Genomic DNA, 19,171 nt, shown 5'->3' with positions numbered 1-19,171 from the left:
ATATTAACGAGGGATGGTCGGAGCCCCCTAGTCCAGGGCCCCATTGGCCTCTGCCGCTTCCCTGACCTGGCTAATTAAGGACTTTTGTCCTGCCAGGTCGGAACGGGCGAGTTGTGCGCCCCACTGCTTGATCGTGTCATTTCTGTTTGGCCTATGCGGGCGCTTAGTACACTTCCAGGAGACGCGGATAAGGTTTACCAATGATGCACCCCAGAAATACCTGAAATCTACCCGACACGGCACCATGCGCATCGCATGCTTTATGCAGTCACTCAAAAAGAAACTCATTTTGTCAATTAGTCAACGCGCGATTTTGAGCACACGCACATCGGTAAAACGGAAGGGGGTGAACATCAGTTATTGCAAGTATGCGTTCCCACACATCCACATCAAACAGCGCGTAACGTCGGTGCGTGGATTTGAGTGATTGAGTTTACCCAAGAGAAGTCTTACACCGAGGCCATTCTCGAAAGAGCAGCATGGGTGAGAAAACCACAGGGCGGGCTTTGTTTGGCGCGTGAACGAGCACTGACGCAGTGTTGTGCTTGGCAGTTTCTACAGAAAACGAACAATGCAAACGCTGGGCTCGATGGGAGAGGCTTGCCGTGTTTCAAGATCACGTGAAATGGCGAAATGGGTTAACAGGCTGCTGCTTTCTGCCAACCACGTCAAATCGGTGTGCATATTTCATTAGTGTAGAATACAGAATAGAACGTTTCATACCCACTGCACATCGAGGGAATTTGCAGGTCGGGGATATAAAGTGAAAAGAGAGGTACAACAACTGGCGGTCCTGAAGTGCGGCACGCCTAAGACGTGCGCCTGTAAATTACTTGAAAACTGCCCTACATGACAGGCACTGCGATTTTTGCTTGGACTGTGGAATCATTCAACAATAACAAAAAAAAAATGTGAATCACTGTGTCAGTCAGTCAACATGCGACTTCTGGCATGCAGAGATCCGTAATACGATAGGGGGATCATCGGTGATTGCAAGCATGGATTTCTTCCAACGCACCTATGTCAAAGTCAGCAGCCCCGGCGCACGCATTTGAGTAATGTAGGTAATAACTGCAGAGCAGTTTTACACCAAGGCAATTCTCGAAGGAGCAGTACGGCTGTTAAAAGCACTGGCCGAAGGGTATTTGGAACTTAGGTGACACAGTGCGGGTGATCTGAGCAGTTCCTATAAATAAAACAGACAATTGAAGCATTGGGCTCTGCGAGAGTAATGGGACTAGGTTTTCCGCGTTGCAGAGTCACGTGAAAGGACGCGATGAATTAACAGGATGCGGCTTCCTACAGACTATACGTCAAAATCAGCGTGCACATATTCTTTGGTGTAGAATACAGTCAAGCACAGAACAAGCACACAGGAAACCAAGAAAACTTGCAGTTCTCGCACAGTAAAGAGAAAGGAAAGAACGGGATCACAAACTGTGGCCCTGGTGTGGCACGCCTGAAGCATACCTTACTCTCCTGCGTTCAAATGAATGGAGTTATTGCACTAGACACTGAAAAAATATACAAAGAAGAACGGCCCCACGTGAGTGCAAATAGAAAATATTCCAAATTACGGAACTCATTACGAATGCGACACATGTCACAACAATGAAAGAAGTTCACTAGAACAGTAAAGCACCAATAGAAAACAAACGGCGCACATAAAGAGTGGATGTTATACAGATAGCACTACGCAATATCACAGGGTTGCCCTGTCAGTGTCAGTGGCGTTGCGGATAGCGCCGATGGCTTGCACTGCGGGTGGCTGGTCGCCTTGGAACACGAGGAGGCCGATGGTGTTCATGGAGATGAAGATGACAAGGACGGCGGTGCACTTGATCAGAACGCCGTAGGCCAGCTGCGGATGAGAGCGTAAGGTGTCGGGTGAGACTAGAATGGCGATTTCCAGGCAGCACAACGAAAAGAAATGCTCTTCCATCCAAGCACTTGCATTAAATTTTTGTTAACCTTCAAATTACAGCTCGTGTGGGCTTCGCGGTCAAGCAATCTTCCTATTGAACGCCTGGATAATTACATGACTGCAGAATTTATGCACCTATTAGAAGACGCTGTTGATTCTAAAATTCTATATATTTTGACCTTCCCTGCAGCACGGACGCACGGTGAAATGTAATCGTACAAATGAATAAATGGCCGTTTCGCTTATGTCATGACCTCTGTGGATACCAACACTGTTTTATTAAAGCCTGGAAGAAAATATTGTCTGCGTAGCATAAATTGCAGCATACGAGAAGTATCTCGAACACGATGATAGAAAAGTTACGGTGTAGCGCCGAATAGGTGCGTCGAAGTCGGGTGATGCCGTAAGTGCGCCAGAAGAGCGCCTCGTGTGCTTTTTGTCGCAAGAAGCGATAAATCAACGGCATATCCCCGTCAGCGTCAAGCTCACCATCTCCGTGGACTTGGTTTGGAAGTATTCGCGCATGATCAGCAGCGGGAGCGACACGGGCAGCACCACATTGATGGAGGCCATCATGCTCACCGGTACCACGTAGAACGAAAGCGGGGTCTCCGTCACCACCGCCTGTGGGGTTGGTGTGCGCGCAGTGACGTCTATATTTAATTGGTTCATACTATACGGGACCCAATAGATCCTAAAACATTTATAATACTTATTTTCTGACTATTATAGGCCTACATAAAAAAAGAACCACGTTAGCCAACAGCATTGAAACTCTGAGTTATCGCAGAGATAGCTCATATCTAGGAATTTTACATAAAGACCGCTACAAACTTTGTAGACACGATGCTCAGAGGAAAAAAACCCTTGTCAGGACAAAAAAAGTCCGCTTTATTGCTGCTGCTGCTTGAGAGACGTTATCTTTCGTGACACAATCCGGCCACCACAGCTTTTCAACATGCTCACTGGTCGTATGAATTATTCCTATGCAAATGTTTCTGCTTCTCAAGTTAGACATGCAAAATTATGACAAAGGGAAATTCTGCGTTGAAAACCTGGTCACATTAAGTAAAAGTGAATGTTTTGGGACCCAAAACGGAGTTTGCGCCTTTGACTTATTCGAGAATGCATTTACGAGTGAAACCATTTGCATGCGTGGACTTCCGAAGATATGGCCATCTTTTCTGACATAAAAAGTGTTCGTGCTGAAAATTTCACGGTCTTCGAAAATGCGATCGTGGACGTACATTAACGAATGATATTTTTTATAAGCGGCAGTCGAAAAACAAAATACACGTAAATGCGGCTACCCATCTACAAGCAGACTAAAACGTTTATAGGACGCGGTTTTCTCGAAAAAGTCAAATTTCAGCCTAGTTTAGCTCACAGACGTTGAAACAGCACGACAGTACGTTGATCGCATATACTGGTAAAGGTAACAAATCTGAATTCTATGTTGCACGTCCAGGCTCAGGAGATAATACTATTTTCTCAGCTCTTGTAAGCGTTTCACACTGAAAAAGTAACGTACCGCGCAAAATACAAGAAAGGCGGAAATATAGAGAACACATAACACGACCGGGAGAAGGACACACAGTGCAGCTTCCCCGCGCCCTTTCCAAGTGCTCCACTTTTGTCTCAGGTGCGACTGGCGGGACTACGTGCGCAGGAACAGGACCACGAAAGGTCAGTCAGGCATGGAGTTGGCTACTTGATGTGAACAGTAAGCGAGAAGCCGGTCTCCAGGCCTCCGTTACGTTTTCGTGCCAATGCGCTTGAGAAATAAGAATTTATGCTGCTGACATCAGATGCGAAAGTCACCCAAGCGAGGATGTTGTTTTGCCAGGAGGACTTGTTCAGCACAAGGTGCTAGCAGCCATGCTGAAGCTTTGTCGGCGCTCTTTCCGATCTTTCGCTCTGGCCTTGTATTTTTTCCAGTACGTTACTTCCTCAGCACGAACCAACCAGTCCGCAACAAAACACTTCTGCAGCGTGTTTTGACGCTGTCTGTGCATTAGATAGGCTCAGCACTGTCTTATTTTGCGTTCAATAGAGAACCGCAACCTGAAAAAGCCGGCTTGCTCGCACTTGGCAGCACACCACCATGACTGTTGCTTTTAACCACACGTACCGTTGTCCCTTTCAGGTATTTCGATTGGTCAGAGAGAATCACGGAACATTTGTTCATATCTGAGAACGTGGCTAGTTTAGTTCCCCAGACGTGTGTCGCAATTCTTAACAGAGCTATTGCTGAAAGCGGAGCTAGTTGGCCGCTGTCACTAGGAAATACGGTTACAGCACTAAGGCCGACAATAACAAACACGGAAATGCGCCTGTGCGCCCACGCCCAGCGCCCGTCCTATGTATTTCGTGTACAGGACGCGCGCGCTAGACATGGGCATAAGTCTTGTGGCATAAGTCTCTGCTGGCAATTGCGCTTAACTTTTGGATGCGCTTGTTGTATACCTTGTTTCTTTACGAACCTTTACTTCGCATAAACACTTATGCCGTCCTATGCTCTTGCTTTCGATGTTTGTTATCGTAGTTTTATCGTGCGTCTGTGCCAACTGGCAAAATTGTCAACTTTGTATCTGATTATGTTAAAGGCCACGTATAAGACATCAGTATACGATGCAAGAACGTAAATATAACTCACCACCCGAACCACTGTGGTTGCCATAGATCTTGCTAGAGAGTCCCCGACCACGACTTCCGAGAGCACAGCTGCCACGCTGACCAGGATGAACTGGCTGGACTTAGCAGACCGTTGCGCCCAGAAATGATCATCCAGCTTCGCCAGGCCAACCTCGACTAGCCGGTACCTCTGCCAGACAAAGATCGCGCGAATCAGGACCCCAGCTTATAACAAAAACTCAGACGATAGCTTCAGATATGTAGCGGCGCAGGTCGCTTTGTGTCAGTTGGGTAAAAAATTCCTTCATAAGAATGACTGTTGAAACACAGTGGATATATTGTTGATGAAATGATGACTAAACAGCAGGTCAATGGTGTTTCAATAGTCATTAAACTCCGTCAAAAAGAATTCGACGCTATAATTGTTGACCATTTCACATCAATTGACAACGTCCAATTGAAATATTATATAGCAATGACTGAGTGTAATTGTGCGAATAAAGTAATGCGTGCATCACTAAGTACCGCTAGGCGTCATTAATGTGACAATTAAGCTGCTCCATTGAAGCGGGTCACCTCATATATGTGTGCAATAACACGTGTGTGCCAACAGACACTGAACTAAGTCAACAATAGTTAAATAATATTGCTGCTGAGCAGTTTCAATGAAAATACAGCCTTGTGTTGAAATATCATTCAGTACATATCGAGGGCCAATGCGGACACACCAACACTGTCATTAATAATGTGAGACAGAGGTCGGATAACTAGACAAGGTCTCGCATTGATTTCCAAGACATAGATACGGTTCCACAGTGTATAGTTATCTGTGAATTAGCTAGCACTCGTGTGAAAAAATATATTCTGGGGTATTGGCCGCGAGACGAGCGGAGTGACCGCCTGGCGTACACGGGCTGAACTTGGATAGTAGAGATTGCATGTCGCGTCGTCTGCTAGCTGCTACTTGTTTATATGTGCGCATACGGCGCACATATCATTTAAGGTATGTTTATTCCGTGGTTGCATCGCAGTCCTAAAAGGTGGTACGTTTTTTTTGAACGATTTAGAGTGTCATTTGACTTTGCGCTGAAACCTTTGCGCTGCAACAAAATTAGAGGTAGTACGGGTCGAGTGCTCGATGTGCGATTGTCGCATTGTGACTTAAGCACTTTGCAAACAATATTTGGCGTCACTTAATAAAAAAGTTGCAGTTTCGCCCGAAAGGCGAAACATCGTTTGCGACAGCAAATCAGTGGACCGCTAGCGATACGAAGACGAAGTTTTATTAGCCATACAAACTTGTAAACGTAGACATAGTAACTAAACTAACAAGCACGGTGTCACGCGCGCACAAGCTAAGATGAACACATTTCGTTTGATGACCGCGGAAATTCGCTGTCAAAATGCTGTAGTCAGGAAGCGCGGCAGCTACAGCGAGCGAATTGACCTTCGTGCTTCGTCTCGCAACAACGCGAACTATGCCGCGAAAACACAGCGCACAGTGGACACTGTCCCCGTCGCTGTTGCCTTTCGAGATACAGTAGCCCGGCAGGGCGCGCGCGGCAGCCCGGGCCGGCCGGTGTGGAACTTTCCCCCCACCTCCCTGCCCTCCCCACCGGAGCCTTTCGCGCGATGGAACACAGCGCGCTTCCTCCCCGCTTTGCTCGCTTGCGTGCGCGAAATTAAGTCGCGATCCCCGGCTCAACCTCATACGCATTCACTGGCGCATACTGCATACAGCACGCGGCGACGATTTTATCGTCCTTGGACTTTATACGCAATCTCACGGCGACGCAGGTAGCAGAAATGCGCTTGGAGTGTCCATATATTTGCTATCGCAATAGTAAATAAAGTGGTCAATGCGATACCTGAAGACAGTGCTTTAGCGATTCCTTGTGGCGATGTGTTGATTTCGCAATCTTAGGGACGTCATTACAAATTAACGAGGTGGTGTAAGATCACTCAGCAGAAAAAAACACTTAAGCGTTCATATTGTTACGTGTAGAAAGACGCAGAGGAATGTCGGGCAGAGGAGTGAGGAGGTACTCGCCATCAGGAAATGGTGGGGAAGACGACAGTTCAATAAAGGCTATTGATTTTGGCGGCAGGCGAAGAAAGCCGGTGGGGCGTAAGCGGCACTGGGGCGCGTCAGAAGGTTCTGCGAGAATCGGCAACTCAAGGCGAAGGGTACTGGAAGAGCAGTCAGTAAGAGCAGAATGCGCGGAGAGAAAGTCGAGGCCGAGAATTAGGTCGTGGGGGCAATGAGCAATCACGGTGAAGAGGACAGGAGTGTGGCGGCCGGAGATGCTAACACGTGCCGTACACATGCCGATGATAGGCACAGTATCGCCATCCGCAACGCGGACGACGCGTGCCGACGCTGGGGTGAGGAGCTTTTTGAGTCGTCGTCGGAAGGCACCACTCATAATAGAAAGATCTGCGCCTGTATCGATGAGTGCAGTGACAGGATAGCCGTCAACGTCAACGTCAAGAAGGTTTTGGTTCGTTGGTAACGTGAGCAGAGGATTTGAGGGCAGGGTCGACAACGCAGCTTCATCTCCAGAAGCTGCAGTGCCTAGTTTTCCGGCTGGGTCCGGGAGGCGATAGGCGGCGAAGAGAAGCGGCGGGGTTGGGGCGAACGAGACTGATGGCGTCGAGGTGAGGGCGAGCGGCTGTAGCGAAGGTTCGGAGCAGGGGCATCAGCAACAATGGGTTCATGGCGGGTGGCATAGGGAACAGAAGGTCCAAAAGTGCGGGAATAAGTGGCGGCGTATGTCCGAGGAAGTGGTGGCCATCGGTTGCGGCCGTGACGAGCGACGTGGCCGATGCGACAGCAGTGGAAGCAGATCGGTCTGTCATCAGGGGTACGCCATTCGGACGGGTTGCGGTGATATGGCAGAAAAGGACTGCCGGGGACGAGGAGGGCCGGTTGAGAGCTGGGGAACGTTGGGTTGAGACGTTGTACACACGGAGTTCAGACCCATGTTCTCAAATTCCTGTCTGACTACGGCCTGAATCATCGCAATCGTGGTTGCCGGCGGATCGGGAGGCGTCGCGGCGAAAGCGGGTGAACAGGCGGCCTCGAGCTCGCGGCGAACAATACGGGTGACGTCGTCACAGGTGGTAGCCTGACGTGGTCGACCCTCACATGTCGACGTAGCAGCAGTGTTGGGTAGCCACGTGATGTGGTGTGTGATACGGCGGCTCTTAACCTGTTCAAGGCGACGGCATTCTTTAATGATGGCGTCGATTGCCGAGACGTTGCCGAAAACAAGCAAATTGAAAGCGTCGTCGGCGATGCCTTTTAGGACATGTGACACTTTATCAGCTTCAGACATAGCGTCGTCAGCTTTTCGGCATAGAGCCAAGACGTCGAGGTTGTATGCAACGTACGGCTCTGTAGATGTCTGAACACGAGACGCAAGAGCCTGTTTCGCGGCAACCTTGCGGCCAATGAGGTCGCCGAACAGTTCTCTGAGCTTTTCTTTGAAATTGTCCCAACTGGTTATCTCGTCGTCATGCGTCTGGTGCCACACGCGTGGGGGTGGGGTGCCGCCGAGATAAAAGATGACATTGGCGAGCATAATGGTTGGGTCCCACCTGTTATTAGCGCTGGCATGTTCATATAGCTTGATCCATTCGTCAACGTCCTGTCCCTCCAGGCCAGAGAACACACCAGGGTCGCGATGTTGGGCAACCGTGACGATGGGAGCAGTCGGACAAGCCGAAACCTTTGCAGAGGTGGTCTCGTCACCGGGAGGCATAGTGACAAGCCCGATGTACCGACCACTCCGGAGTTCCGTGGCGAGGACGGGGATCGCTCACCTCCACCAGAATGTTACGTGTAGAAAGACACCGACGGAAGAGGCTATTTACAAGCTATTTACACTGGACTGGAGCCAGAGCACCAGGCCGACATTTTCTCGCGCCAAGGGCACATATCCACTTCGTCGTCGTTCTCGCGGCGGCTCGTCTCTCGGGTATCTACCGATAGTATCGTAATACTATGATCATGCCACAACTGACCCTAGGCTGGTAATTCCATTCCAGACCATGCGCCTGCGCTGGCATGGTGTGATATTTAAGTGTTTTCCTGGAATAAACCTCAGTTGTTAGTTTGCGCCTGTCCTGTCTTCTTCCTTGTGATCGTCTAGAAAGCGCAACCAATCTTTCCAAATGGTAATTCCATGACTGCTGCTTAGCGGTTATGCGGCCATCCTTAGCAGCTCCTGAGGTGCCCTTTTATTATGTGGATAGCGTACTTGGCAGAAAAATTTTTGCATTGCACGTGACTCTTCGCCCTTTTGTGCTTTCATAATCTGCTACACAAGGGAACCGGTAAAAATAGTATTATAAGAGGATCATGTGTAATATTGCATCCGTTATACACTGGACGTCGTAAAACCTAGTTGCTGGCGGCCAGTATTATGAAGTTATTAGTGTGGTGTTATTAGCTTGACGGGGGAGGGGGGGATGGTATCGACCATTATTTTTTAATGTAAAGAAAGCAACGTAATGAGGTTGCCTCTTGAAATAAGTGAATATTGTTCGCATCACTCATGCACGTAAAAGTTTAAAACATCCTTCGTGCTAAATTACTGCGTTTTTACTGCGACCAATAATAAGGAAAAACGCTTGTAAAGCCATATGGCGATCCTTCCACAGCATAGGTACTCATAGTAGCGTATTCTTATTTACGTAACCTTAGTAAATGTGTTGTACTTAGCAGATAATAGAAAAAGAGGTAAATTGTAGTTATGTTTGCCTACAAGTAATGAAATAGAGTGAAAAGAATTAGCTACTTTAACTTCTCTGTACAGGAATACTTATAACCAGTGCAAGAATAGAAGAAAGTGAGGTTGCGCGACAACAGCGTCAACGGAATGCGCAGTACGCAAGCCAATCACGAACAAAAAGTACCGCCGATGTCCCGGAACAGAAACTGCCTTTTGCCCTCCGGAGGGTTCACGTTTAGTAGGAATGTTCAGTGCGTTTAGTACGAAAATGTGGCATTGGAGGCCAATATATTATCACTTCACTGCAGTAAGTGCGTTTTATTGCTAAAGAGTCGGCCCAAATCGTCCACACCGAAGTGCCGCCGTTTACATTTCAATGCGCGCCTTCAAGCGCTCATCCACACTAACACGCCGACAGTGCTGCCACGTATAGCCCGGCTTCGCGGCCGATTGTGTGTTCAAAACCACGGTATGATTATGAGGCACGCTGTTGTAGGGGGCTCCGGTATAATTTTGATCTCTAGGGGTTGTTTAGTGTGCTCGCGATTCGTGGTGCGTGGGCGTTTTCACATTTTGCCCCCCATCGAAATGCGTCCGCCGCGGCCGGGATTTGATACCGCGCCCTCGGGCTTAGCAGCGCAACGCCAACGGCACTACGCTACAACGGCATGTAGCGCATGTGTTGTTTCAAGGAACGCTGTATCCTATGCATCACATGGTTTATTTTTTTAGACAGCGTTACTTTGTAAATGCATTGAAAAGCAACGTGAGAAGACTTCATGTGGATTCATTGCAGCGAAAACCACGCAATGCGTTGGCTGCACGCAATGATCTGCATCTTTGGGAGATAATGTAAGCTGGATGCAATCAAAACATCCGGGGACTCAAATCTTTAGAAGTCTTTAGAAGAATAAAAGCTGCTTTGAATAAATTTTCAATGTTTTTTTTTCCAGGACGTGCTGACGCTTTGTCGTAAAGGCGGGGCCGTATAACGTAAAACTATTCCAACATGTTTTTATTCCAATCTGCTGACGTCAAATTTGCGTTACCTCCGACGCAAGCATCGGGCGGTCACCCGCAAGGTTGCCTGATCAAACCAATCAAATGCTCCCCTCGTTCATAGGAGGTCACTTTTGTTTGCTTGATAAAATAATAACATTGCCTGCACTGAGCGGCTTATCTTATCTAATTGGCCCACAAGAGGCGAGGAGCATGCTCAAGTGGAGAGGGTTTTGATGAGGCCGAGCCACTGCACTGAATATCGATAACCGGATGAAGAGGGTGGTGCCGCCGTCTGCGATTGGTCCGCTTTCTCTTACTTAGCTTGCGGTGGCTCGTCGACAATCGCGGCGGCATGCAATGGAAGCTTAAGAATGACGCTAAAACGGATCCTGAGAAAGGAAGAGTTGGCAGAACGAGGTCATAAACGTGCCGCAAGTTCTTGAAAACGTTACACGGCCACGCAGGAAGTTTTATTGCGCGAAAATAATTCCATGCTCTCCGGCAGGGTCGAGTAGCCAGCGCCTGACCGATCGGCGACAGCCATCTTTTATTCCTTTCGGAACGGGGCAGCCTGCGGCTATTCAGAGGAAAATTCACTTTTGTTCGGCCTATTAATGCATCTTTAACGCGTACACGTCATGTTGACCTGGTGAGTTTTCGCGGCTTTCTGACGTCGCGTGACAGGCAGGTGAAGTGGGCGCAGCCCAAAAGCGTTTGACCAATAGTCGAGGTCTAACGGCGAAAAGGCGTCGAATCAGAAACAACTATTTTTTTTTCGTTCGGTGCAATCATGCATAATCAGTGTACACGTCATATCAGATGGAGAGGTGTCGAGGTTTTCGTGACATCATGTGACAGAGTGAAGTGGGGGGGCTCCAAAAAAGTTTGTGACCAATCGCGGAGGGCTGATTGCAGAATTGGAATAGAAAAGTTTGGAATAGCTTTACGTTATACGCGCCGTGCACGCCGACGGACGTGCCACTGGTGGCGGCCTTGCGCAGAACATGCGGGAGAGGAGCCTGGCGCGTGCCGTAGTTTGTGTGGTTGATCGTGCTTCTCTGTCTTATTCACGTTTTCAGAGCAAGAGAGGCAACACCATTCGCACGTGTGGGGTGGCCAGAGCTTCAGGGAACGTCGAAGAAGAATTGTTGCAGGGTGGGGGGCTCAAATAGCGGTGAAAACGTGCCGGCAATACGGTTCTAATCATTCCCGGCAAAGCCTCATCAGCGGGAGAAACGGTAGCAAAACTGGATCGTCGCTTCGAAGGGAAATTTCTTGTTCTCATCCTTTCCTTTGTCTCGTCGGAGTTTCTTTTTCCATTCGATCATAGTTACACGCGTGAGCAACGACGTTCGTCTGCAGTGCAGCATGAGGTTTAAAGGCATTTCGCTAAAGTTCGGAATGCTGTTTGCCGCTTATATTGTTTTCCGCTTCTTTACCGCGTTGCGCTAGCTAGGCAGCACGACTGCACGAGCGCATTGCGTTGTATGTTAAAGCTACTGAAGTTTGCAACAACTGAAATTTTTGGTTTCATGTGGCGCGGTAAATGCTCGCACCAGCTGTCGCGCACTTCATGTTTTTACATCTATATTATGCGTGGCTTCGCCTATGTTTAACTGTTGCTAGTTGCTGCATGCATAACTCTTGTCGATTCTTTTGAGCTGTGAAGTTTTCACACTGCCTTGTTTGTAAAGGGTATAAATCACGCTGTGTCTTATCGGAATGATACCAAGGAAGTGCTTCTTTAACAGCTTTATTCTTTTCGCCCGAGGGCATCTTAGATATTGTTCGCGTTTTTGGAAATGTGTTTAGAAAATACGAAGTTCAGGGCGAGAATTGCTAATAGCTGCTGCATATGGTATTTTTGTTCCATTTCTCTCTGAAAAGTTCGCGTCCCGTTTGGGAAGTGATCACACCTCGATGCTGCCTGAGCAAACTTAACACGCAGCGTGATTTGTTTGTTTCACAACGTAGTTCCTTCTTTCATGTGAGTTTTGTACTCAACTGAATTCTTTCTTATACTTACGCTGCAGACGGCTAAACCGGGCCTGGCCGCCAGCGCTCATCTACTTTGACTGGCGCTGGTCTGCCTTTAAATATATCATGTGTCACCTCTCTCTAGTAATATAAAAGAAGTACTGAAAAGTTAGTCAGTCTTTAGCTTTGTACGTTTCCAAGCAGCTCCCTTGGGGAATTTAATATTCCACAAACTGCAGCGGGAACGGCAGTTCATCGGCGTATGCAGTAGAATTGCATCGGCGGTGCAGCACTAACACGCGCTTTCATTAACCCGTGTGTTTGGTGACTTCGTTGGCTAGTGTACACGTTTCCATCAATAAATTGGCAACTACTCTTCTTGACGCGACTTCGACTGCACTTATTCGGCGATGTCACATGTATTCATCGGCAGAAAAATCACAACGGCGTATGCAGAGATTGCACCATGCGGATTTATTTGATATAAGTCTGCACTAACGACGGGTGCTTATTATTCAGGTACAGAAGCAGCATTGCGGCAAGGGTAGAATAAAAAAAAGAACATCGAGAGATCGCATCACTCAACAAAATTTTTCGGCTAGTGAACATGAGCTCCACCTCATGTAAATGGGATTATGGCGTTTGTCTGCGGGACACACCTTTCACGTTTGTTGACCATGTTGTCCCAAACACCGGTAACATCGTGTTCATGCCCGCTCGCACAGAGGTCAGCGCCTTCCCTGCAGCTGTCACCGCAGAAGAAGCAGCCTGGCACCCGAACAAAGGAGAAATCGCGGCCGCGAACGTCAGCCATCCTTGCTGCAAAGGGTTGTCGTCTGCTACTGCTCCTACGTGTACTGTTGGAAGCGTCCGCTAGGTGGCTTTCAGTTGCGCCTCTATAGGCGGGCGCAACTGAAAGCCACCTAGCGGACGCTTCCAACAGTACACGTAGGAGCAGTAGCAGACGACAACCCTTTGCAGCAAGGATGGCTGACGTTCGCGGCCGCGATTTCTCCTTTGTTCGGGTGCCAGGCTGCTTCTTCTGCGGTGACAGCTGCAGGGAAGGCGCTGACCTCTGTGGGAGCGGGTATGAATACGATGTTACGGGTGTTTGGGACAACACGGTTCACATACGTGCCATGTGCCTGCCGCAGACAAGCGCATGAACCCCATTTACATGAAGTGAAGCTCATGTTAACTACCCGAATGTTTGTTTTGTAGAGTAATGCGATGTCTCGATCGTTCTTTTTTAATTCTTACCTAGTCGTAATGCTGCTTCTGTACCTCAATAATAAGCACCCGTCGTTAGTACAAACTTATATCAAACAAATCCGCATGGTGCGATGTCTGCATATGACGTTGTGATCTTTCTGCCGATGCATACATGTGACATCGCCGAATAAGTGCCGTCAAAGTCGCCTCAAAAAGAGTAATTGCCAATTTATTGATGGAAACGCGTACACTAGTCAACGAAGTCACCAAACGCACGGATTGATAAAAGCGCGTGTTAGCGCTGTACCACTGATGCAATGCTGCTGCATACGCCGATGAACTGCCGTTCCCGCTGCAGTTTTTGCAATCTTATGTTCCCCAAGGCAGATGCTTGGAAACGTACATAGCTAAAGTCTGACTAACTTTTCAGTACTTTTTTTAATTTACTTGAAAGAGGTGCCACATGATATATATAAAGGCAGAGCAGCGCCAGTCAATGTAGATGAGCGCCGGCGGCAAGGCTGGGTTTACTCCTCTGCGGCGTAAGCATAATAAGAAAGAATGCAGTTGAGTACAAAATTCACATGCAAGAAGGGACTACGTTGTGAAACAAACAATTAAGTCTGCTCAGACGGCATCGAGGTGTGATGACTTCCCAAACGTGACGCGAACATTTCAGCGAAATATTGCACAAAAATACCATATGTAGCAGCTATTAGCAATTCTCGTCCCCTGAACTACCTATTTTCTAAACACATCCCCCCCCCCCCAAAAAAAAAACAATATCTAAGATGCCCTTGGGCGAAAAGAATAAAGCTGTTGAAGAAGCACTTGCTTGGTATCATTACGATAAGACGCAGCGTGATTTATACCCTTTACAAGCAAGGCAGGGTGAAGACCTCGCAGCTTCAAATAATCAACAAGAGTTACGCTTGAAGCAACTAGCAACTGTTAAACATGTGCGAAGCCACGCATAAAATTGATGTAAAAATATGAAGTGCGTATCAGCTGGTGCGAGGATTTACCGGGCGACATAAAACCAACGATTTCAGTTCTTGCAAACTCCAGTAGCTTTCACATACAACACCATGGGCTCGTCAAGTCGTGTTGCCTAGCTAGCGCAAAGCTGTAAAGAAGCGGCAAACGGCATTCCGAAATTTAGCGAAATGCCTTTAAACCGCATGCTGCATGGAAGACGAACTTCGTTGATTACGCGTCTAGCTATGATCGAGTGGAAAAAAAAGAACACCGACGCGACAAAGGAAAGGATGAGAACAAGCAATTTCCCGCCGAATCGACGATCCATTGCTACCGTTGCTCCCGCTGATGAGGCTTTGCGGGGAATGATTAGAGCCGTACCGCGGGCACGTTTTCGCCGGTATTTAAGCCCTCCACCGTGCAACAATTCTTCTTCGACATTCTTTGAAGCTTTGACCACCCCACACATGCGAATGGTGTTGCCTATTATGCTCTGAAAACGTGCATAAGGCAGAGAAGCACTCTCAACGACACAACAAACTACGGCGCGCGGTTGGCTCCTCTCCCGTGTGTTCTGCGCAAGGCCGCCACCATTGGCGCGTCCATCGGCGCGCACTACGCGTATAGGCGGTGCACGAGGCGTATAGCGCCCCTGATCACGACATGACAGAAGCTGTGAAGGTCGGGAACGTGCTGAAGGGCACTGCTGACGACGCGTTTATTCTGCTCATGTGCGAAACCTTCTCTACAGTTGATGCAATCATTAAAGAGTGCAGACAATTCGAGCAGGCCAGGAGCCGACGCGTCTTGCAACCATTCGCCAGACATTTCAATACTTCCGCAACGTCGACGTGTGGAGATCAACCCGCCCATCAGCATGCGTCGCCATTCGAGGACTTGGTGCGAATCGTTTGACGTGAACTGAATGCGATGGCACCCGCAGCTTTCTGTTCACGTAGCCCTGATGCTACCCTTTTTTCAGTTCCACTCGTGCAAACCATCGTTCGCCAGGAGCTTGAAACAATCGGTTTACATTCTCTCTGCGCTGTCACCAACCACAGAGCCAACGAACGCCCTTCTACTATTTTTGCTCCACCCCAACGGTTCTCTCCGTGTTATCGCAACCCGACTGAGGGGAGAACTGTGGACCACCAGCCAATATGTGTCACCTGTCGCCGCATTGGTCATATCGCTCGATACTGTCGCAGCTCGTGGCCGTCAACACCTCGCACGCCGACCAACCTGAGCCGTTGTGATGGAAATGCCCGCAATGTTTCGCCCACCGTCGAGTCTAACAGCGCCGACAACTCTGCTAGGAACACGTGGCACAGCGGCTCACCATCACCGAGCCTACACCAATCTCATTCACCGTAAACACGTTGCCACTCTTCCCGTTCGCCGCAGCCACGTCGCCTTTCGTCCCCTGTGGCTTTCGGTAGCACCCTTCCGGAAAACTAAGAAATGCAGACCTCGGAGATGGTGCTGCATTGTCTACTACTGCAGAAAATCCTTTGTCCGTGCCCACAAAGAGAAGTGTAATTGACGTTGACCGCTGTCCACTGCCCGCCACCCACAAACGAACAGTCTTACAGAACGTCTCAACTGAACACTCACAGAGATCCTGTCGACGTACGACTCCAACGACCACCGCGACTGGGACGCCATGCATGCTGGCCGACGAGACATTCGCGTATAACTCGTGCCGACATGACACTGCAGGATATTCACCCTTTTATTTTCTGTATGGCCGCGACCCCACATTGCCGTTTGACACCATCCTGCCTTATGTGCCATGTGTTGCCGCTGAGTACGTGCGTGAAGTCCTCGATCGCGCTCACATGGCGCGTCAAGTCGCCTGATTTTGTTTATTAGCCTCGCAACATATACAAAAAAAGCGTTATGACCGGTGCCATAGCGAGGTTCAGTTCGCCCCAGGTGCTTGGACACTCCTCTGGTAACCATGTCATCGGGTCGGCCTCTCCCAGAAGCTTCTCTCTCTTGCTAGACAGGGCCTTATGAAGTCCTACGTGAAGTTAATGACATGAATTACTAGATTTCGCAGTTAAAATTTGATCCATCCTGAGATGCGACGCCTGTTGACATCGTGCACGTTTCGCGGCTGAAGCCATACTTCGCTCGCAATTCTTCGCCTACCATGCGCGGAGATGGCGCTTCAGCGCCTGGGGGTTAAAAAGAAGAGAAAGGAAGAAGAAGATCATGAGACGATGGCTGCTGTGTGTTGTTGCTGGTCAGTCATTTTTAGCTACACCGAGTCTGCTTGTGTATATATTGGAAATACAGTCTTTCTATACTCCCAACCTCCCCGTAACAATATTACACGAAGTGCGGCTGGTAGGTTTATAGGCTGATTAAAGCGCAGTAAACGCTCGCTCATTAACTAAACGCGCGTGGTGTCACGCGCCCAATGACACGCATGACCAGGGTTCATTCGATGAGCGCGACAATTGCTGGTCTCATCGCTGGCGTGGTGACCACCCTCAGAGGGTCCGCGAGCATGCTTGTCTGCTGGAGTGTTTGAATAATTAGAGGCTCACTAAATAGCCAGCCTTATTCGGGCACTCATTCCTCAAGCTTTGAGCGACGGAGACTGGGGCAGCGGCAGCAATCGTGTACCTCGACCGTCCTGCCGAGCGCCATGACGGATCCGATCATCAGGATGACGTCCCACGGCATGCGAGAGCAGATGTTCCTCCAGCACAGCAAGCGAAGCGACCAGCAGCGGCGCCACGCTGGTCCCGGCGCAGTGCTCAGCACCAGCAGTGTGAGGCCAAGGAAAGGGCCTTCCAGGTACCTGCGTCGGCAAGTACTTGTCATTCCTTTGAAAACCTTTCGACACCCCTCCTGCAAAAATCCAATTACGCAAATTTTCAGCAGTGTCGGGCGGATTATGATTGGCTAATGATAGCCTTAGAGCAACGCTACCGCTTTGAAAGACGCCGCACATGGGAAGGCTCCATATCCATTTGTACCACCTGCGGTTCTTTCACGTGAACCTCAATCTGATTAAACAAACAAAGGCTGTTGCAATTCGCCTACATTTGGATGAGCTCGCCTGCGCCGGGCATAAAAAGGCGACCCCGTGCTCGACAAACGCTAGGGCAGCTACTAGGCGGGGCAAGAGGGCGACAAGAAGGGCGTGCTTGTAGAAGTGCTTTCTCCCGGCATGGCGCATATCTGATAATTTTTATTTTACCATTCACCTGCGCCCTTATCCAAAGTGTCCTCGTCCTAGTGTACGGCTTACGGCAAGACCAACTTGCAGCTACTAACCTTCCGGGGTGCTGGGCGGCATACGCGCTGGAGGCGACAGGAACCCCGATCAGCCAGTAGAACAGCAACGCCTCCCGAATACTGTAAGGGACAATTCGCTGCCATGCAGTCTGCACTTTTCAGACGCAAAAAATGAGCTAGGGAATTCGACTCACGTGTGCCTCTTCATGTTCTGATGACGGTCCTTTGCGCTCTTGGACATGTCTCTGTGCGTTTGCTCGTCGATGCTGCTTTCACTAGTGCCAAGGAATACAAAAACATACCTGACGTCAGGCGTAAAGCGGCAGGTGTGGCGGCTTCGGGACATTATGTGCACCTTAGAGCTCGACTCTTTAACACTTGTTATTTAACACAAATTGTTGATTTACACTGCGAGACGGTGCTGCGAGAAGGTGCTGTTTTTACAAACCATTTGTGTGGGCCGATTACGGACTCGCGACGAACTGCACCTCTTTGGACAATGTGAACTACGAATAATATGACCGCTTATTTTACTGACCTAAAATGGTTACCCATTGTACATCATAAAAGTTACCGATGTAAGAAGCCCCACTGGAGCGGATGTATTGCTTAAGTGCCACATACGAACATTTAAATATACGTGTTAGAGTCTAAGTTAAAAAGAAATGAAATGCGGTCTGGAGGAGTGCAGTAGCGTCGCTTAAATTAGATGAATTTGAATATCAAAAGGTGGCACGTGTGCGCACGTCAATGTGTTAAATATCACTTGGACGCTTTGTCAGAATTATATTTATGAAAAGATCCCGTGGATCTCACCAGAAGGGTATATATAATTCGGCGTCACAGCTGGCTTTGATACTTGCCTATCAGAATATAGTAGATAACGATTGATCAAGAAACCCGAGTAACAGTGATCAAAGTAACAGTAAGACGAAGAGCCAGCAGAAATTTGAAGACGAAGTCGTCAACGGTAGAAGAACGAGGGAAGGCTCAGCTTGGACACAACATTGCGACAATGACACTTGTTTTCATCAGGGACCTGAAGAAAAGACCTCGAACGATTGTTCCTGACGAAGAAGCTTTGTCTTTCGTCCTTAAGACACTGACGAAGATAAGCCCACTTGTGAAAATGATGGTTCAATCTTTATCGAAGCTTTCCTTGCTCGCGCACTGTAGATGTATAAGTAATAGTAGTAACGTTTATCAGAGCCTTACCAATAATTCCAAGATATATCAACCTATTACCAACACAAATCTCAAACACCATTGCATGTTGAAAAAAGCTAGAACAACTTCTTAAGCTTTATTACATGCCATCAAGGGTACGTTAAAATGATGAAATGATATTTGGGTTATATATAAATTAGCATTGCAAACATATATTTTTTCAATGTTAGGAAGTATCTAAAGGTGAAGCTCTTCTCCAGTACACCAAAAACACTACTATGGGCTTTGC

The 19,171-nt window shown here is 48.4% G+C and overlaps 1 protein-coding gene across 1 annotated transcript; it reads right to left on the bottom strand.

Moving 5' to 3' along the window:
* Positions 1–960: 960 nt before the first annotated feature.
* On the bottom strand, positions 961–17,265 carry LOC142574125 (uncharacterized). Its single transcript, XM_075683282.1, has 3 exons — positions 17,098–17,265; positions 4,581–4,748; positions 961–1,861 (listed from the first exon to the last, which is right to left on the bottom strand). The coding sequence occupies exons 1-3, from the start codon at positions 17,155–17,157 to the stop codon at positions 1,703–1,705; spliced, it is 387 nt and encodes a 128-aa protein (XP_075539397.1). The 5' UTR covers positions 17,158–17,265; the 3' UTR covers positions 961–1,702.
* Between the last annotated feature and the right edge of the window lie 1,906 nt (positions 17,266–19,171).

Source organism: Dermacentor variabilis, chromosome 3 (genome assembly GCF_050947875.1).
Source record: "Dermacentor variabilis isolate Ectoservices chromosome 3, ASM5094787v1, whole genome shotgun sequence".
NCBI lineage: Eukaryota > Metazoa > Arthropoda > Arachnida > Ixodida > Ixodidae > Dermacentor > Dermacentor variabilis.
This window is presented reverse-complemented; position numbering and strand designations above follow the sequence as displayed.

Coding starts and splice junctions, on each gene's coding strand:
- LOC142574125 (XM_075683282.1), bottom strand. CDS start 17,157: ATGCCGTGGGACGTCATCCTGATGATCGGATCCGTCATGGCGCTCGGC. Junction 4,749..17,097: donor CGCTCGGCAGGACGGTCGAG/GTACACGATTGC, acceptor TTTGTCTGGCAG/AGGTACCGGCTAGTCGAGGT. Junction 1,862..4,580: donor CAACCACAGTGGTTCGGGTG/GTGAGTTATATT, acceptor TCTCATCCGCAG/CTGGCCTACGGCGTTCTGAT.